Consider the following 21,277-nt stretch of genomic DNA (forward strand, 5'->3'; position numbering starts at 1 on the left):
TACTGGGAGCAAAAACTCCATTGTTACCACTTCAACATACTTTAACGGGTCGGAGACATGTTGACTTGGTGCTAGACCCAATCGTTAGTTTATGGAGAGCTGCAGTTGGTTATAATTTTAACTTCTTGTACATATACCAGCAGAGTGACTAGAGAATGTCTTAAAACGGAAGGTGTCATAGTTTTGAAATGGCCTGCATATTCACCAGATATAAACCCTATCGGACACTTGTGGGACTAGCTCAAAAACAATCCAGGAAATCTTGCACATTTTATTGATGCAGCATTAGCAGAATGGGAAAAAATACCCCAAGACAACGTTGATAATTTAATAAGAAGCATGCCAGCGTGAATAGAAGCTTGCATAAGGGCTAGAGGTAGCAACAAGGAATATAAAAATTATCAATTTTCTTTTTGTTTTTGCTTTTTAGCCATTAAAAATTTAAATCTTAATTTCGTTTCAGAAACCAAAAAATACCATTTTGTTTATTTTGGGAATTCAGCCCCGGATCTACAATTTTTTTGAACCAGGGTAAAAAATTGATAGTAGCGCCCCCTCTCTCCAGCGCAGCGTTTGAAATAAATTAATTTAAAAAGCTTACAAATATCTAGATATAGTTCATATCATATAAACTTTTAGTCACGTGACTAAGCTTGACCGGCACAGCGTTGTCCACTTTTATATATTTTCTTTTAATCAAAATATTTTAGGTAACAAAAATAAATTATTTTTAAATATGTAAACAGTTATTATTTACATCAACAGAACTCACCTTTTTAACAGCACTTAAGGGACATAAAGGGCCTTTACTTACTCTTAAAATGTTCTCTAGTATGCCGGAATATACATTAAACCATCTTTCAGCCTTAATTAATATGTCATTTGAAGATGGTGCTTTTCCAAATTGCCTTAAGTCGGCGATAATTATTCCTTTGCATAAAGGAGGTGATAAAGAGCAAGCTTCCAACTATCGTCCAATTGCACTCCTTCCCACGTTATCGAAGATCATGGAGAGACTGGTTAAAAAGAGGCTTGTATCATTTCTTCTAAAATACAAAATATTCACCCCCTTTCAATTTGGGTTCTTGAGTAACAAATGTACAAATGACGCTATGTTTTCGCTGTTTAATAATGTATACTCCAGTCTGAACAACCGTCTCGTTACAGCAACAATTTTCTGTGATTTCTCGAAAGCTTTCGATTGTGTTAATCATAACATCCTAACTAACAAATTGCAGTACTATGGTATCAGGGGAACGCCTCTTGAATGGTTTAAGTCCTACCTTAACAACAGAAACCAGCGTGTGAGGGTTGATAAGACTGTGTCTTCTTGCAAGCCAATAGAATGCGGAGTACCTCAGGGCTCAGTGCTAGGTCCTATTTTGTTTCTGTTGTTTATCAACGATATTGCTAGTCTGGACATCAGTGGTAAAATCTGTCTCTTCGCGGATGATACTTGTTTCACATGGAGCAGCCCGGACACCACGGCACTTCATAGAACCATTTCCAGTGACTTAATCAACATAAAAACATGGTGCGATTCTAATTATCTGTGTCTCAACGTCTCTAAAACTAAAGTCTTATCATATAAAAGTACGTTGCTACCTTTTCAACTTGATAATACCACCATTGACGTCGTTGATTCTGTGAAATTTTTAGGCCTTGTTGTGGACAACTATTTAAAATGGGATTTGCAATCGATGCTTTAGCTAAAAAATTAAGTTCTGCCTGTTTCGCACTTAGATCAGTTGCTAATGTGCTTAATTTGTCAACATCTAGGACAGTCTATTATGCCCTTTATGAGTCGCATCTCCGATACGCACTTCCATTCTGGGGTGCGTGTTGTGCGACTCAATTTGAGCGTATCTTCAAATTACAAAAGAGAGCTGTGCGATATTCACTGAGGCTAACCAGTTGTGCTCACTGCCGGGACTTGTTTAGAAGATATAAAATATTAACTCTTCCTTCCCTATTCATACTCGAATCCGTCTGCCTAGTTCGCAAGCACGTATCGAGTATTTCTCTAGAGCCAGTTCATGGCTATCCAATTAGGAACGCAGAGCATAACATGTATCTGCCAACCCCTCACTCTGAGTTAGTAAAGAGTTCCCAATTGTACAATGCAAAAAAAAATGCACTATCATCTGCCATCTGAAATTAATTCCATTTCATCCTTTCCTGCATTTCGCAGAGCCTTGAGATCATACTTACTGGAGAAAGCCTTTTACGCGGTTAACGATTTTTTTATTAATATCTAGGGTTCTAAATTTAACACACATTCACTAAATTTAAGAAATGATTTTGTTTTCTATCCATTTAAATTTAGTATTGACATTATATACAGTTGTTTATTTACATGTATGTTTATATTTTATTTATATTTAATTAAATAAATTTTTGACAATGTACAATTTCTATAATTGTATAAAGTATTGTTTTAGTTTTGTATGTTTGCTGTTAGTTTTATATGTTTTTCTATTGTTAAGTGAAGTTTTGTATGTTTTTTATATTCTTTTTTTTTAAGCTTTGTCAACAAAATTGTAAAAATTGTTTTTATGACAATAAAGCAATTTCTTTCTTACTGCTGCTTTTCGATAATAAATTTTGCGATGAGTACTATCTTGTACACTTCGTACTAAAATAGGTTCTAAAAAGAACAATGTTCGACTGCAAGGTCTGCTAGTAAACATTTTCGAGCTTAAAGTATCAAAACACTATTTATTTAAACCAAAAACTCGTAATACAAAACTAAAGTGTTAAAACGAATGACAATGTTAGGAAATAAATAAATAAATGCGGCAACTTGACATTTTTTTACAGCAGAGCTACCACCTGAATCCTCAGCGCGAAATTTAAATTTCAGTTAGTCAGCACGGCGTCGAATATGTCCATGGTTGGCAACAATGAATTTAAAAATCGCGCTCTCGATTACGTAGGGGAAAACCGCTATGAAGTGGACATATTATTAAAAGGAGTTATATTAATTATTAATCGATAATGAAATGAATTAAAAACTACATAGGTTGAAAGCTTCATCAATATGCTTTTAAAATATATTACTAAATTTATTTTGGAAATATTGTAATTGGGAGTAATATCTAAGTTTGAAAAAAGTTGCTTTTGTCCATTTCAAAACATCGATGTATTGGAATGGACAGTGGTGGTTATGAAAAGGACATTTATGTTAAAAGACATTAATTGCTTCAAAAATAACTTTAATTTAAACAAACTATATCTTAAGAGCAGTATTACAATAAAAATTTCGAATACCCTGAATACCACATGTTTCATGTGCCCAAGAAGAACATAAGAAACACTTTAACCAGTCTGTCTTGCTACATTGATACGCTTCCTTGCAACAGACACAATTATCTTGATTTATTACGTTATTGTTTTCGTTAGGTTGAGTGTTGGGTTCTCTGTTTTCTCTTGGTATAAATTGGCATAGAGGAACTTTCTTACTTGACTGCTCACTTTCATTAAGTTTCTTCCGGTGGAAGTAATTCACATCCAAAAATCCTTCTTCCGTCATTCAACCACTTGGATTGGAAATTTCTTTTGCGACACTAGGTCCTTCTTTCAGCATAATTTCCTTAAAGTGCACTCTGGGAAATATAAAAACGGGAGGAATTGTTCCTCCAGAGGCATTAATAAATCCAAGCATCGTAACTAAATTACCTCTTTCGACTGAAGTCACTTGCCCGACCTGTTTTGAACCTCTAGTTGCTAAAACTTTTGAAGGATTTGTAACCGTGAGACAGGCGGTTTCGTCTAAATTCCAAATCATATGGGGCTTAAATTTATGTTTTTCCAGAGCTCGCTCCAAATTGCTATAAAAATTACTGACATTCGTTGGATTGAATGAAGTCGCTCTAGAGAGAGAAGTGTTTTCTGGGTTTTCTTAAATTTAATGTTGAATTTCTTTTCATAAAACCAAGTAGCCAGTCTTTTGATGTCATCTTCTTTTCTTTCCAAGGTTTCGATAAAATTCCCTGAGCCTTTGCATACTGGTAGGCAAGTTCCTTGACTTGCACGGTTGTGAGACCGTAACACATCTTTGATGATGTTTTCAGATAATCAACCAATAATTTTTCCTGTTCAAGGGAGAAAATACGTTTATTAACTATGTTAGGTCGATGACGATAATCTTCCTTCTGAGTTCTAGCTCTTTTACAAATTGAAGCTAAGTAAGGTTTGGAAAGTTATGGGCTGCCGCTACCGACCGGATAGATTGATTTTTATCAAAAACTTCTCTTACGGCGGTTTCGATTACATGACTGGCTGGTCGTAACCTTTTCTTTCGTGTAGAAATATTGATCTGAAAAATAAACAATTAATTTTAATGAAAAGTTTAAAAATTATCTACTATTCCTTAACAAACTTGTCACAAAGCCTTGAAAAGGACATCGTGTATTGAAACGGACACGTCCATTTCAATACGGCGTCTTGTGTCCATTTCAAGACAACACCCACTTAACCACTAAATGACAATATAAAGTGTAAATAGAGAAATATTTTATACGGTCTAAATCTTCATTTGTGTACTATAATAACTTAGTTTTAAACTTATTAATCTGAATTTGACAAAATTTCAACAGCTTACCTGTGACATAGTTCGATATTTTCACAAAGAAAATTAGTTTTTTAACACCTAATATTAAAATTCTTGCCGCCGAGACACGATCAGCCAGTTCAGCCCGCAATTTTGGTGGTAATGGAAGCGGCGCGCGGGGTTGCCAAATGTAACCGTAAAAGTTTCGGCTATTCAATCAAATAGGACTTAAGAATAGATAATAAGATAAATAAGATATATGTCCGTTTCAACACCCGTCCGTTTCATAGCGGTTTTCCCCTAACTAAAAGTTTAATTGATATGAAATATAGGTAGGTATTTTTCGTAAACGGGACAGTTTAGACTAACTAGACGTTTTAAAATTAAATGAGTACTTGATAGAAGAACGTAAGGTGCATACTAGGCGCTTTGTGGAGCAATTTTCTTGATTTCAACAAAATTATATTATGATTTTGGCGCCCCCTGACACGGCGCCCGGGGCAGGCGCCCCGGTTTGTCCCCCCTTAAATCCGGAGCTGTGGGAACTGATTATCTTTTTTATTGCTATATGGATTATTTTTCATTAAAAGTCATTGGTAGGGACTGGTGAAACATCTAGACCCTTAAATGTTTGAATTAAAGAACACAAACATTATTTAAGAATTGGCGATTTATACAAACCTAAGAAGCTGAATTAAGTTAGCATGGAATACTTGTGGAAGAAACTCAATCATATTCAAATCTAGAATGCCGCTCTGTCTGAAGAAGAAAACATTCGACCAATGTGTAATACCAGTCATGACCTATGTATGCGATACCTGGACACTTAAAACAAACATAATAAAGAAACTGCAGATCGCACAACGCTGAGTGGAACGAAATATGCTGAGAATAACCAAGAGAGACCGTACAAAAGACCCAGGTAATTGATGTCGTCCACAGAGTCAAATCTCTCAAATGGTAATGGACAGGACACCTAGCAAGAAGAACGGACAACAGATGGACCAGAAAAGTTACAGCATGGAACCCACGAGGAATGAAGAGACCTAAAAGAAGACCGATCCTGAGATGGGACCATGATATTAGGAAATTAGCAGGGATAACTTAGGACCGCATAGCCAACAATAAACAACAATGGGTCCAACTACAAAGAGAGTATATAAGTCTGTGAGGGAGGATGATGATGAAACAAATCTAAGATTTGTCAGAATTCATGGGATACAGTTCGCAGTGGTAAAATACCAATAGGACATTTTTAAAGACATATATTTTTGTAATTTACTGTAGAAGATAGATCTTCTAGCAATAGTACAAGTTGTTACAGTAAAACTGTAGTTTAACCTTTTACATTTTTTATGTTCATTTATATATCCAATTTATTATTATTATAATACATAAAGCACACTTAAATTAGTAAAATAAAATATATATATACAGAAAAATCTGATGCAACTGGTGAAGTAACTAAGTTATTTCAAACCCCCAGATGTAACTGAATGGTAACTAGTGTGTTAAACTAACAAAACAGTAATATAAGGTAGTAGATATCTCTATATAAATTAATCTTTACCTATATCTCATTATACTTAATTATAAATGTAAGCTTAGTTTATGCAGGGCTAATCTTAAACAAGTTTAAATATTTTTTGGTATAGTATTTTCGCCTATGAGGTTACTTTCGCGAAAAAAAATTGAAAATTTGGAGTTTTTCGAAAAAAAATCTATTTTTTTTTAGTTTTTAGTTAAAAATCATAATTTCTTGATAATACGGCAACATGGGTAGTAGATTAAATTTACAAGAAAGAAAACCCAGAAATGATCCAGTGGTTCTCAAAATTTAAGCAAAAATTCATTTTTTTTAAATTTTTGAATTAAAATACCTCAGTTATTTTGGAGTTATTTGCAAAACGGTAAAGAGAAAATATGTTCCTTTTATCGAGATCTACCAGCCCTGAAAATATGTGCACTTATTTAAGACTCGCCCTGTATATGCAAATTTTGGACATATTGGAGATGAAAACACATTTAGCGGTTATTCAGATTTTTTCTTAGTACTATTATCATTTTTCCTGAATAATTTTGATCCTAACTGAACAATAAACTTAAAGGAATAATATAAAACAAGAACTATAGCTAGGAAAATTGCCGAAATGAACGCGAAAATATCTAACATTAAATATTTCCACCATGGAAGGTCTACAGCTGTACTGCGAAGATGTTTGGCTCCCTTGTGTCTTATTACATATTCGATCCACCAGATGGCTTTCTCGAGTCCATCCTGGGGTTGGTCTTTCATTAATTCATCAAGTTTCTTAGCATTCTCAGCATAACTGTAAAAATGAAAAATATAAATGCATAAGCAATATCCATCATGTGACTTTTTTTATTTGCTTCATTTTAAGGATTTTTTTTAAAGTTTCAAATATTTTTTTCTGTAAAATAAAATGGGGAAAACTTATTCATCATTTTCAAAATTTACATGGAATGTCCTACCATTGCAACAAACTGTATATAATTTTTATGATATAACGTGAATGATACCGTATGATCGAGAAAAAACGGCGTCAAAGGCGGCTGGGGAATGACTATCGATGCTATTTTTGACGAGGTCGAACTCTGCTCAAAGTTAATTAACTTTATTTGGATTTTTTTAGTTAATTAAAATTCTTCTTCTTTTCACTTTAAAGATCTTCAAAAAAATTAAATTTTAATTAAAATGAATACTAAATGTAGAAAATCTAGAAGACAATAGTAAGTTCCCGGATACAGAAATCTATATCCAAAAAAAAATTTTTTCTGATAATTTGAACTATACCAGTTTTAATTAATAAAAAATCTATATTAGGTAAATCCAGTAAATCGTAATTAATACTAAATGCGTCTTTAAAAGTAAAGAAGAGAAAAATCAAAAAGGCTCTAACCTAACAATCGCCCGTCCCAGTTCCAGGCATTTCGATAACTCTTAGAGTTAACAAAAATCAGATTATTCTACTGTTAAAATGTATGGATTATCCTTTGTAATTGTCTAATACAGACTAGACCCTTCAGATTTAGTAAAACTGTAGCTGTAAACCAGTTATGTGTATTCATTACTATACATGGAAGAAGTATCGTGTTTATCAACAAGGTTAATTGTAGGCCTTTAAATTTTGCTTAATATGGTCATATTTTGTAATATTCAACTCATAATTGTTGATACTTCTCATGGATGATGTTCAATTTTATACATGTATAAAATATAAACACACTAACTTGAAGTACTAGAAACGGTAAGGTGGGATATTTTTACGAATCTGTATTATTACTTTTTTACTTATAGAATATCTACAATTGTGTATAACCTCTAAGAAACAAATTAAATGAACAAAACTATGTCCAAGAAATAGTCTATTGTATAGAGGATTTAAGAAAAACCTTAAAATGTTTGTACAATTTGTTTTTGAATTTCTTCTAGGTTTCTGCATCTTCGGTCAGTGAAAGTAGAAATATCATCAGCAGTTTTTTCAGTCCATAAGATTCAACATTTAAAAATACAGGGATACTTTAATCATTAATTAATCTTAATTATTCTTTTTTTTGAGATATAGGCACTATAGGCAGCAAAATATTAGCCTTATAATCCCTGAAGCTGTGGCCAATAAATTAAATGATAAATAATTGTAAATTGTTTATACATATATAAATCACTTGTTTTAAAAATAAAAATTGGCATTTTAATTTTTTATTGTATTTATTTATTAAATGATAAAATTATAATATTTATATACTACATATGATCTAACACTGTAAGTCTTAGTTTCTTTGGTTTGGTTTTTACTGTTTGCCGAGTATTATGGGTATAGTTCATTAAATTAATAGATTCTTTTCTTATGATTGACATATGCATATTAATTGTTTTCTTAAGTTATGTTACAATGAAACTCACTTTATAAACATTATAATATAGGTATTTATTTTCTTTCGAATGGTATTACAAAATATTTTTTACTGTGAACCCTACTAATTAATATACTATGCCTGGTTCAAGAGTCTAAATTTGTACTTATTACATTATCATTTAATTTAATAACAAACCTAAAATATTTGTTTGCGACTTACTAAAAAAAAACAATTATGATTTTCGAAAGTGATTAATACAGCTTTTTGTAAAATTATACATTACTTCTTGATGTATGTATTATATTAATTCATTTATTTACTTAAATTGTTCCAATGTGTATATTATTTCCTGCAATCTACCAGTAGTTACGTTAAAAGTTAAGTATATAAATAAATGACTTAGGAGCCTAAAATTATTGATATTAAATAACGTAATATATAAGTAAATAAAACTGACAATACACCAATAAAATATTTTAGCAATAACCATTAATTCCTGCATGGAACTTTGCTTGAATACAGCATTACCAATTTTGTTTTCATTAAATTCTCTAGGCAATAGATTATTTCTTGGACACAGTTTTGTTCATTTAATTAATATGCTTCTTGGAAAACAGAAACTTAGGCATACACAGAAACAGATACTCTATAAGTAAAGAAGTAATAATACAGGGATTCGTAAAAATAACAATCTCACCTTATTGCTTCTAGTACTTCAATTTGGTTTGTTTATATTTTATATATGTATAAATTGAACATCATCCACCAGAAGTATCAACAATTATGAGTTGAATATTGCAAAATATGACCATATTAGGCAAAATTTAAAAGCCTACAATTAATTTTGTCGATAAACACGATACTTCTTCCATCAACTAACGGATTATTTACTGGTATTAAACACACATTTTTATTTACAGCTATAATCAATGCAATATTAGTAAATCTGAACGGTCTAGTGTGTATGAAACAATAATAAAAGGCTAATCCGTACATTTTAACAATACAACAATAAAAAATGTTGTCGAAATGTCTCGGTCGGAGGCTTGTCGGACGACGAGATTTAGTTTGGTTAGAGTCTTACTGGTCTTGCTCTTCTTTATTTTTAAAGGCGTTTACTGCATTAAGGATGATTTAATATCGATTTTTTATTGAGTAGAACTGGTGCAGATCGAAACATTTGAAAAAACAATTTTTTGGAAATAGATATGTGTATCTGGAAACTTTCTATTCTTTTCTGGTTTTTCTATATAAGGTATTAATTTTTGACAAATTTTATGTCAGTTCTCAGTAACTGACGTCTAGAGTTCTATCTCGTCAAAAATAGCATCGATAGTCATTCCCCAGCCGCCTTTGACGCCGTTTTTTCTCGATCATACGGTATATTTGGATTATTTACTGTCCAACTCAGTTTAGAAAAAAGAGAACTAGAAGTGTAGATTTTCAAGCAAGAAATAGCTATTATATTATATGTAACAAGTTGCAAAATGAATGTGTTTAAGCACGGGACGCAAAATTGGCCGAGGCGAAAGCCGAGCTGGACAATGCGTCGAGTCACAACCCAACTAATTTCGTACAAGATTTTTTGTGAAAGCGGATAATTTGATATTTTCGTGCTATTATTATTATTTATTTTTAAACATGTTTTAAAATGTTCTGGTAATCGGTTTCTAAGGCATTGTTTATGCATTGTTTAATGACAAGGTTCTGTCAGGTTCCAACGTCGCCGTTAAAAGCAGTTCACGTAGAAGCAGGAGCTACCAGCATTGCTAGTACAAGAAATTTACATACTTATTCCGACTCCTACAACTTGCATTTCTCTTATGGTGCGTCCAGACCTGAGGAGTCGAGTGCGAGACGAGAGCAAGACATTTTCTATCCATTTTTTGACACAAGCCTGCCGCGAGACAAGCGAGTTGGATCATAGCACAGAATATCTAGCTACGCAACAGAAAAATACTCGAAATGAAAGAGCTAAAATTGCACAAATAGAATACTAGATGGCGCGACAATATCATAATCAGAATATAATTAGAAATTTTGAACTTTCGGTTTTGGATCGACGGCTCGTCGACGGCCTTATAGCTCGGCTAAATATGCACAGTTGCCAGATTCAAAAGACGTGAATTGGCATCCCATTCTTTTATTGTGTATAATGCAGTATGTGTTTCTTTTCTATTCTTCTTTTCTTGTCAAATACACTTATATTAATTATTCCTTTGGCTATTAAAATAGTTTTAAGTATATTATTACAAAACATATACATTTTTAATATACACTATACCTTATAATGTTAACTAAGAAAATACCTTTTAATTACCTTTTAAAATTAATAATATACAGGGCGATTGATAGTGATATTTATTAATGCTGGAACGTTAGTAATGAAATATAAGTTTAATAATAATGGAAATAATTTTTTAAAATGCAGTACAAAAAATGTTAACTGATTAAAAAATACTATAATAACAAATTTCTTCCGTTTGCCACGTTATTTATATCGACCTAGGTAGATTTTAAAAAGTGACACAGGTACAATTAATAACATATTAGTTCGGCATAAAAGTTGCTGTCACGACATCGAACAATAAATTAAAATTCGTAAAATAAATTAAAATTATTAATTAAACAAATCTTTATAAAGAAACGCAAGTATACCAAATTTGGGCCCAATCGAACTCCAGGAAATGATATCATAATAGTGTACTATATTATGGTACCACTCGATATACTTTAAGGTACCATAATATTGCAATGTCACCGAAGATCCGTAGTATACCAAATTTAAGAACAATCGAACGCCATGAAATGGTATCGTAATATGGTACTATATTAAGGTACCACTTTATATACATCATAGTTCAATCATATTACAATATAACCGAAGATACGTAGTATACCAAGTATGAGCCCAATCGAACGCCAGGAAATGGTATCGTAATATGGTACTATATTAAGGTACCACTTTATATGCATCATAGTACCATCATATTACAATGTCACCGAAAATGCGTAGTGTCCCAAGTTTAAGCCCAATCGAACGCCATGTACGTAATATAGTACTATATTATGGTACCAGTTGATATGCTTCATGGTACCATAATAATGCAATGTCATCAGAAATACGCAAGTATATATCAAATATGAGCTCAATCGAACGCCAGGAAATGGTATTGAAATATGGTACTATATTAAGGTACCACTTTATATGCATTATAGTACCATCATATTACAATGTAAACCGAAGATACGTAGTATAACAAGTTTAAGTCCAATCGAACGCCAGGAAATGGTATCGTAATATGGTACTATATTATGGTACCTCTTATTATGCTCCATGGTACCATAATATTACAATATCACCGAAGATAAGTAGTATCCCAAATTTAAGCCCAATCGAACGCTATGTACATAATATGGTACTATATTATGGTACCAGATGATATGCATCATAGTACCATCATATTACAATGTCACCGAAAATACGTAGTATACCAAGTTTAAGCCCTATTGCCGCCATGTACCTAATATTGCTATGTCATCAAATATGGTACTATAGAAGGTACCACTTTATATGCTCTATGGTACCATGGTATTACAATGTCACTGAAGATATAGTATACCAAGTTTAAGCCCAATCGAACGCCATGTATCGTAATATAGTACTATATTATGGTATCACTTGATATGCTTCTGAAAAAACGGCGTCCAGTTGGCTGGAAAAGAACGATCGCTGACATTTCCCATATAAATTTACATATAAAATGACAGTGATATTCATTTCATAGCTATCGCTAACGCCGTTTTTTTCCCGATTATACAATATGAACTTGGTATGAACACAATCGAACGTCAGGAAGTGGTATCATAATAGTAGAACAATACTTATTATATTGTCGCCGAATTACAATGAAAATTCAGGATTCAATTATACAATCAAACGTCAGGAAGTGATTGTAATTTAGCTCATAAGATCTATTTTAATATGTTTAAAATGATGTAGCAAATTTGAAGGTAGGCTTTATCAGGAAGTATTACGATATGAATTACAATAATGGCAACACTGCACAAAAAATCTTTTAAATTTTGTTTGTAGAAAACTGTTTTCTTTTAAATTTATTGCCCTCTATTATGTAGTAGCGAAACTACCACATCAAAATATCTGATTTGGAGACAGACTTTTAAAGCCTGTCTCCTTTTGCTACCTACAGTTTTATACATGTAACGAGGCTTCTGTTGCGTAGCTAGATATTCTGTGATCATAGTGAAAGGTGACCGGTTTGTGTAAACATGTCCGATGAAAAGCTGTAGCAAATAATAACGCATAAGTAATAAATTTATGTACCTTTAACATGATATTTGGTTCGTCCTATTTCATTCATCGTCATTTTTTCCCCTTTTACCCTTCATTTGTTTCGAGACACGACGCGACGTCTTTTACAAAATCCGTTTTTTAGAACAAAATGTTAAATAGAAAAGTTATAGGAAAGGTTAGGAAGCACATTTGAAAATTACTGGAGAGTATACAGGATACTTCAAAAAGTGTTACGGATATACCAGGTGCGTCTCAAAAGTGGCTCACCCCCTATAACTTTTTTATTTTTTCAGATAAAAAAAAACGAGATTTGGTATGCTAGTATATGACATAAATTAGGATTGATTGACATATTCAATTGTTTTCGGCCACTTCCGGTTTCACGAAATGACTACAACATGTGATTTTTAAATGGGACCCTCGGTATTTTCTTACTTTATTCTAGAAAAAATAACACTCTGAATCTCTCACACGCGGTATGTTTTAATGCGAATACCCTATTTTTTTATTTTATTATTAGATTCTACGTGCAATTCGGTTTTGCATATCATATTGTATACATATCTAAAATAATCGATTTTGTAATAATTCAATTTGTTTAAAGAAATATTAGATTTCGGAACGGTAAAAAGTGTCAGTGACGCAAAATTTGTAAATTCTATTAATAGAATTTACAAATTCTATTTTAAATAGTCGAAATTCATAAATATATGTTGAACACACTGTAGCATCTAAATAGAATTTACAAATTCTATTTTAAATAGTCGAAATTCATAAATATATGTTGAACACACTGTAGCATCTAACTCAAATATCTTTACCTATATCTCTTTCTTCGTCCCTATAAAACTATCAAATTAAACTAACTTAAATAAAACTATTAAATTAAATTAACTAACAAATTTTAGCAATCCAACTTCAGAAACAATAGCATTAATGACAATTTTTTACGACTCTGAAATCTAACATTTTTTGTTTAAGCAAATTGAAATATTACAAAAACTATTAGTTTTAGGTATATAACATTATACCTCGCATTATACATAAAAAAGTTATAAAATTTTACGCAGAATCTAAAAATAAATAAAATAATGTATTACATTTAGAAAACTATGTTATATCCGTAACACTATTTTGAACCACCCTCTATACTCTATAATAATTTTAAAATGTGTATCTTAACCTTCTCTACAGTTTTTCTATTTTTTTAATAATTCTAAAACACTTTTTAATAATTCTCAAAACAAATAAAATAATGAACTTTATCGTTGGCTCACCCTGTATATTTAATTTACTAGGTAACAAGATTCAATAATAATTAATGTTCCTATAATAACCTCCTTCCTGTATGTTGCCAGTAGAGCAATAATTTTTTACATTTTTCCCAAGTTTTATTCACATACTCGTTCACATATCTTAACCATCACGCATCGTGTTTTTTTAATATTCTTTAACTTTTGGATTGCATAATATTGGTTTTTCTTTATATAAATCGATTAATTTCAGCTGATCTTCTTGGCTGCGAGTTTTCTTTGATCTCTCTCTCTCTCTCTCTCGGCCGTTGAAAAACCGACAGGGAACGGATAGCAACGAGGCTCCGTGGGTTGTCTCGCGAGACGGTCGCGAGGCTCTTGCGAGACCCCTCCATCCTTTGAAAAATACCGCAAATTTGAAATGTCTCGCGCTCGTCTCGCACTCGACTCCTCAGGTCTGCACGCACCATTAGAGACGAAAAGTTGGATGCCGCTTGTATTCACTTTAATAATTTAAGTAATTTTACCTTTAAGATTTATAATAAATAAATATTTTCATTGTTTCTAACGTTTCATTTTTTTACTTTTAGGCACTAGTGCATAAACAAGTGTCACTTTTAGATACTAATGTCTAAAAGAATGTCATTTCGAATCTCAAATAAATATCAAAAATGTCAATTGCGAAAAGCTTTCACAAAAAAATATTTAAATGTAATTTCAAAGTAATTTCTTCAAAATCATAACGTCAATTCGACAAAAAAAACCTATACATTACCTAGGATTATTAATTATTTCTAATATATAACTTCTTAATTTTTCGGCGGTTAAATCTTCCAGTTCAATCATTTTGCCCATACCATACTGTACGCAAGTGTCTACATTTGTAGTCTGATCAGAATGAAACGGAATACCGATAATAGGTTTGTGAGCCGCTATCGTTTCTTCAGTCGACTGTAATCCACCTTGCGTTATGAATAGTTTAACATTAGGATGATCTGAAATCAATACATACAGGGTAATTCAAATTGGAACTCTACGATTGTAAACTCAAGAACTATAGAAGATGCGAGGATGATTAAGTTATAAGCCATATAGATACCAATTAAATTTTTAGTTACGCAATCGAGGGCGCGAGTTTTAAATTCATTGTTGCCAACCATGGACATTTTCGAGGCCGGGATGACTAACTGGAATTTAAATTTCCCGCTGGGAATTCAGGTGGTAGCTCTGCTGTAAAAAATGTCATGTTGCTACATTTATCTATTTATTTTTCCTGACATTGTCATTCTTTTTGGCACTTTAATTCTGTATTATTTGTATTACGAGTTTTTTGTTTTAAAGAATTGTGTTGTGATATTTTGAGCTTAAAAATTTGTACTTGCAGACCTTCCTGGCGAACATTGTTATTTTTAGAATCTCTTTCAGTGCAAGTGTACAAGATTAAAAAAAATATCGTTATTTCAGGATATTTAAATCGTTTTTTGTAAGTGCTTTTTATATCCTGTGTAGTTACTTTGTTACTCCCATTTTTTTTATACATTTTACACTTTGCAATTATTTTTTACTACCAGAATCGCGGTTTTTAATGCTGTCAAGAAGTTTTATTTAACTGTCATACCTAATACATTTATCTGCGGAATCCACTTGCTGAGAAACACATTATCAGGTTTCTGATCCATGGTATTATTTTCCCATTTCCATAATACATTATATGGCAAATTACGAAAAACGCTAGTAAATAACTCAACAGTTTTTCTAGGTAAGAATGTACCTTTTACGGTCGATCCCAAACTGAAATAAACGACTCCATTTTTCGAGTCGTCTAAGAATTTTTTCAATTCCTTAAATATGAAAAATGCAATTTACCATTATCCCATTAAAATTATGTATGGTAACTTGCCCAATTACCGTCACTGTCTTAATCATCGTCATATTTCGATATTTTTAAAACAATTAAGAAGCTCAAGGAAAAATTTCATAATAAATTATGTTTGATATATCTGGAAACGCCGCAATACACCTTTTTTTAAATGGTGCACTTCATTCACGTGGAGTAATGTCTATTTTGGTTGGAAGTTAGACACTGACGAGAAGCCACACATTCTAATAAGCTAAGTAGAGTAACAGTCTTTTTGTTTGACAATAATGTAATTTAGTATACTAAGATTCAAATATAATTAATTATATTTGGGGATTTTTTTTTTAGGGATCTCTACTATCAGCTACCAGAAATCAACCAAAGAATTAAATTAAGCATGGAATGCTTATGGAATTTCAATATGACATTTCATCAGTCATGACATGACCTATATATACCAAACCTGGACAGTCAAAACGGATATTATAAGGAAACTGCAGGTCGCACAATGCTCAATGGAACGAAATATGCTGTGAATAACCAAGAAAGACCGTAAAAGAATAGAGTGGATACGACAACAAAAAACAGGTGATAGATGTCATCCATAGAATCAAATCCCACAAGTGGCAATTGGCAGGACACCTGGCAAGAAGGACGGACAACAGATGGACCACAAAAATTACAGACCTATTTATTTTAGATTTTTTTATGCTGTATGGTTTACAACAAGGTTTACCAAACAACCTATATTAAGAGAGGCACTCGAAAAGGCGGTACAGGAGAAGTTTAATTAAGTCGACCGGTCGTTCTGTGAGAATAGCTAGAAATTCAGTTTTAAGAAGATGCATTTATGTATTCAAAACAATAGCGGATTTTTTGAACATTTTCTAAAATAATTTAAAGTGTATGTAGTGATATTATTTTTTTAAGTTTTAGTTTGTGTAATGTAAATTTGAAAGAGCCCTTTAATAATATATTTTGTCTTTTTATAAGTTATAAATCATAAAATAAGAACACCATGCCTACTAAGTGAAATTAGTCAAGAAAGATAAAAATTGGCTATAACTCAACAATTTTTGGAAGACGACTAAACTTGTTTCCATGACTAACTAAGTGAAATTATTCAAGAAAGATAAGAATTGGCTATAACTCAGATATTTTATGAAAGAAAAAACATATTATAGCTTATATCGCTGAAAAGCTTAAAAAAATAAATTAGAAATTTATTTTTTATTATTATTGAAATTAAAAAAAATGTGCTGTAGTGTCAGATTTAATTTCCTTGTATGCTCTATATACCGGGTGTTGCATCGTCGAGCGGGACATAGGAAATCCCATGTAAATTTTAGTGGGGTCAATTATTGGCTTCCCTAATTATTTTAGAGAATAATTCTATTTAGGTTTATTGAAGAGCACTAAAACCCACATTCAAAAGAATAACTTTAGATATTTTTGATTAGCCCGTTTACGAGTTATCGCCGATTTCTTTTTAAATATTTCTCCTTTCTTATGGCCCTGGATTTACTTATGAGCACCAGTCAAGGTAAAAGATAACTGTCAAATGAAGTTGTCATTTCAGAAATTTATCTATTATTATTATTATTCAAAACGCATACCTACATCGAAAATATTAGCCATGAATTACACTACCGATGAAAAGTATTGATGATTTAAATGGTATTATCAAGGAAATAGTTATCAAAACGTGTCGGACATGTTTGCTGCTCTGTATCCGAATAGACCGATACCTGGAAAATCTACAATCGCAAGGAATATCCAGAGATTTGAGACCAAAGGTACCCTAATAAATAACTGCAGATGTAAAGCAAGGCAGGACCAAAGAGAAGATGCAAGAAATGATACCGACTTGGTAGTTTTATTGTGCGTGGAAGAGAACGATGGAAATATCAGCACAAAGAAACTTGAGGATGAAATAGGAATAATCACACTACAGCGTTTCGAATTACGACACACAATTTTAGTCGAAACGACATAAATACTATTCCATCAAGTATGAAAAGCACCAAGAGCTACGAGATGGGGAAGAAATACGGCGGCAGGCGTTTTGTTTTGATATGATGGAAAGAGCAAACACGGGAATTTTTAAAACATATGTTTCACTGACGAATGAACGTTTACCTTAAGTAATGAACCCAATGTTCAAAATTATCGATATTGGAACAAAGAAAGCCAACACAGGTTTGTCGAAACAAGGACGCAATATCCACAGAAAGTAAATGTTTGGGCAGGGATATTCGGACACAATATTATCGGGCCATTATTTCTTACGCGAAATTTAAATGCAGAATATAGGAACTACTCGAAAATCATATTTTACCTGCTTTACATGATGCCGCTAGGGTAAATCAGCAAGTTTGGTACCAAATGGATGGCCGGATAGTACCCCGGCTGTTCGGGAATATTTAGACAATAGTTTTAACGGAAACGTTATTGGCCTAAATCATACAGCAAATTGGCCAGCAAGGTCTCCTGATATTTCGCCAAATGATTTCTTTCTCTGGGGCCATTTAAAAAACAGGATATACAAGGATAAAAAATACCCAAATCTAGACGAGTTAAAAAATGCTATTTCTGCCGAAGGCAATATAATTTCAGTTTACCAACTAGCGAATGTAAGAAGAGAATTTTATGATCGCCTGGGTTATTGTCTAGCAGTCGATGGAGAAATATTTGAACATCTTCTTAAATCCTAAAGTTCTAACAATTTAATAGTACCTAAATTAATAAGTTATTGAATATTGGAATAATACTATAATTAACCTTGTAATTGATTACTTTATTTTACTTTAATTCATATTAATTTGTATTTATAAATACATCTTTAAGATTTCCTATGTAGGAATGAGTTTTCAATAATAATAAAGCACTAAATAGGTAAATTTCTGAAATGACAACTTCATTTGACAGTTATTTTTTACCTTGACTGGTGCTCATAAGTAAATACAGGGCCATAAGAAAGGAGAACTATTTAAAAAGAAATCGGCGATAACTCGTAAACGAGCTAATCAAAAATATCTAAAGTTATTCTTTTGAATGTGGGTTTTAGTGCTCTTCAATAAACCTAAATAGAAATATTCTCTAAAATAATTAGGGAAGCCAATAATTGACCCCATTAAAATTTACATGGGATTTCCTATGTCCCGTCCAACGATGCAACACCCGGTATATCTACCAATAATTCGGATTTTGGCTAACTGAACGGAGATATTCTCTTAATGTGACGATAATTGGGACATTTACCATACCACTTACAGTTCCTAATTCCTGTCGTTCCTTGGGAAATTTAATACCACCTAGTTCAATCGTTGCAGGTGTTAACGACATCAATCTATGAAGGATGGAATTCCTGTTTAGCAACAACACACTAATTTCTTTCTCAATATTGCCGATATAAGGCAGCTCCTTGCTGAGGAATGCTTTAATAGAAGCATCCTCTCTAGGCAAAATAAGTAGGTGATAATGTATCCTGACGTAAATAGAGTAAAGTACTGTCAAAATCCGATCTTTCAAGCTCATACCCCTTGGTAACGGAAGGTTCATATCAGGTGATATTATTGGATGCCATGGATTTCCCACTGTATCCATAGAACTCAAAGGAGCTCCCAAAGATGTCACTCCAATCAGTGGTGCCTTGAAGAACGGAGCAAACGCACCCATCGTCGGGTATAACCACTCAACTATAACCGCATCAAAGTTAGTATTGCTGTTTATAAGCCTCCTGGTTTCGTTGTGTTGCAAAACCGCCGCGTAGAATCTGGTCCACACTTTAGTAATATAATAATCTTTTATAAAAGCTGTATGGAACTCAGGTTTTTTTGTATAATACTTAAAATCTTCCTGATTGGTATTTTTCAGGAGGTTGTAGAAGTCACTCAAATCGTATTCATGTAGGTTATTGAGGGTAGAAATGTTTAGTGGGTTAGGTGTTAAAGCATGCACCTCATGTCCTTTTTCTGCTAAGGCTCTCCATATCGCTTGAAACGGTTTTTGATGGCTTGGTGCGGGCATACAAGCGATAAATAGTATTTTTGATGATTGTACATTAATACAACAGTACACTAGTAGTACAAACACTTTAAACACAGCCTTCATGTTAAATAAACTTTATTAGTACTGGCATTTTTAATAATTCTATTCACTTATTACTTATAATATGTTTTCTTCATTTCAAGTGTATCAACAGTTTCGATAAGATTAAGTTATCTAAATGAAATACATATATATGATTAATTTATTTATATAATGATATATCTAATTATATTAAAAATAATGTTTTTGTTTTCTTGGGTATGAGGTTTTTTTAATTAAATTCTGCTATATATTTGTTCCGCCCAAATATTAATTAATTACATTTTTAATTGTGCTAGTTACTAAATTATTCTAAATAAAGTTGGATTTGAATCAGAAATCAATATAATAATAAGTTTTGAATGTGAACGCCTCTTTTGTTATAAATAAGCATTCGACAAAAATGAAATAACATTTATAAGGTTTTACTTTTTACCACACTGTCTAATACAAAACATACACATACACAATTCAGTTTTTTTCCATAGCAACTGTTAAAATTGCCTTATATCTGTCAAAAATAGTAGATAAAATAGTACTTTAACCGCAAGGGTAGATTAAATGATACTTTAACAGCAATGATAGGTTAAAAACTTTACTTCTTCTCGCACGTATTTTAATTGCTTCCATTTTTAAAAATATTTGTATTCCTTTTCATAAGTTATTCGGGATTTAAATGGATATGGCGTTTGTCGCCTGAATATCTGTTGGTAATTTATTTATTTCGTTTTGAGCCATTTCTGGCTCCAATTCAATCAGCAATCGACACGAAAGAGAATTAAAAAATATTGACTCAAAACTGACAACTAAAGAGCCAGTTTATTTATTTGTCAAATGACATAGAAACCAACGCCAACCCAGCACAATATTTTTTCTACTCGTAATAAGTTCCTTGAAATAATAATTTCTGAATATTTTTTAAAACGTAACTCGGCTATGGAAAGAAACATTGATTTATACATGACGATAAAATTAAATTAAATAAAAATTAATTTTTTCGGTCGACGATAAAATACCATTTTATCGTTTTGTATAAAAAAATAACTCTTAGTATTTGGAGCAATTATTAATCAACGCAAACAGTAAATTATTGTACTTCGAATACTGGGATCATATTAATTTGTCTTCTTTTACAAATATTTAAACATTTTCATTATTTTTTAATGAAATAAGTGAACTAGATCTACAATATTAGTATCTGGTACTCTTTGAAATTTTGTTACATCTTTAAAAATAATCTAAAATGTCAATATACATGGGTATATTGATAAATGAGATATAAATTAGAAGAAAATGCATTTTCTACGAAAACTTGAAGAGATAGGCAAGAA

General features: G+C 32.0%; 1 protein-coding gene across 1 annotated transcript; it reads right to left on the reverse strand.

The window, feature by feature from the left end:
• Positions 1 to 5,810: 5,810 nt before the first annotated feature.
• On the reverse strand, positions 5,811 to 20,006 carry LOC115888277 (UDP-glucuronosyltransferase 2B33-like). The gene is made up of 4 exons (XM_030907950.1): positions 19,131 to 20,006; positions 15,618 to 15,840; positions 14,775 to 14,994; positions 5,811 to 6,882 (listed from the first exon to the last, which is right to left on the reverse strand). Exons 1-4 carry the CDS (start codon positions 19,968 to 19,970, stop codon positions 6,585 to 6,587), a joined length of 1,581 nt encoding a protein of 526 aa, XP_030763810.1. The 5' UTR covers positions 19,971 to 20,006; the 3' UTR covers positions 5,811 to 6,584.
• Between the last annotated feature and the right edge of the window lie 1,271 nt (positions 20,007 to 21,277).

This window comes from Sitophilus oryzae, unplaced genomic scaffold (genome assembly GCF_002938485.1).
Source record: "Sitophilus oryzae breed Bouriz unplaced genomic scaffold, Soryzae_2.0 scaffold_690_pilon_pilon, whole genome shotgun sequence".
Lineage (NCBI taxonomy): Eukaryota > Metazoa > Arthropoda > Insecta > Coleoptera > Curculionidae > Sitophilus > Sitophilus oryzae.

What these genes read in the sequence shown, in the direction of transcription:
- LOC115888277 (XM_030907950.1), bottom strand. Translation starts at nt 19,970, where the DNA reads ATGAAGGCTGTGTTTAAAGTGTTTGTACTACTAGTGTACTGTTGTATT. An exon ending in AACGACAGGAATTAGGAACT is followed by an intron (nt 15,841 to 19,130) that starts GTAAGTGGTATG and finishes TTCATATTTAAG; the next exon opens with GAATTGAAAAAATTCTTAGA. An exon ending in TCCGCAGATAAATGTATTAG is followed by an intron (nt 14,995 to 15,617) that starts GTATGACAGTTA and finishes TATTGATTTCAG; the next exon opens with ATCATCCTAATGTTAAACTA.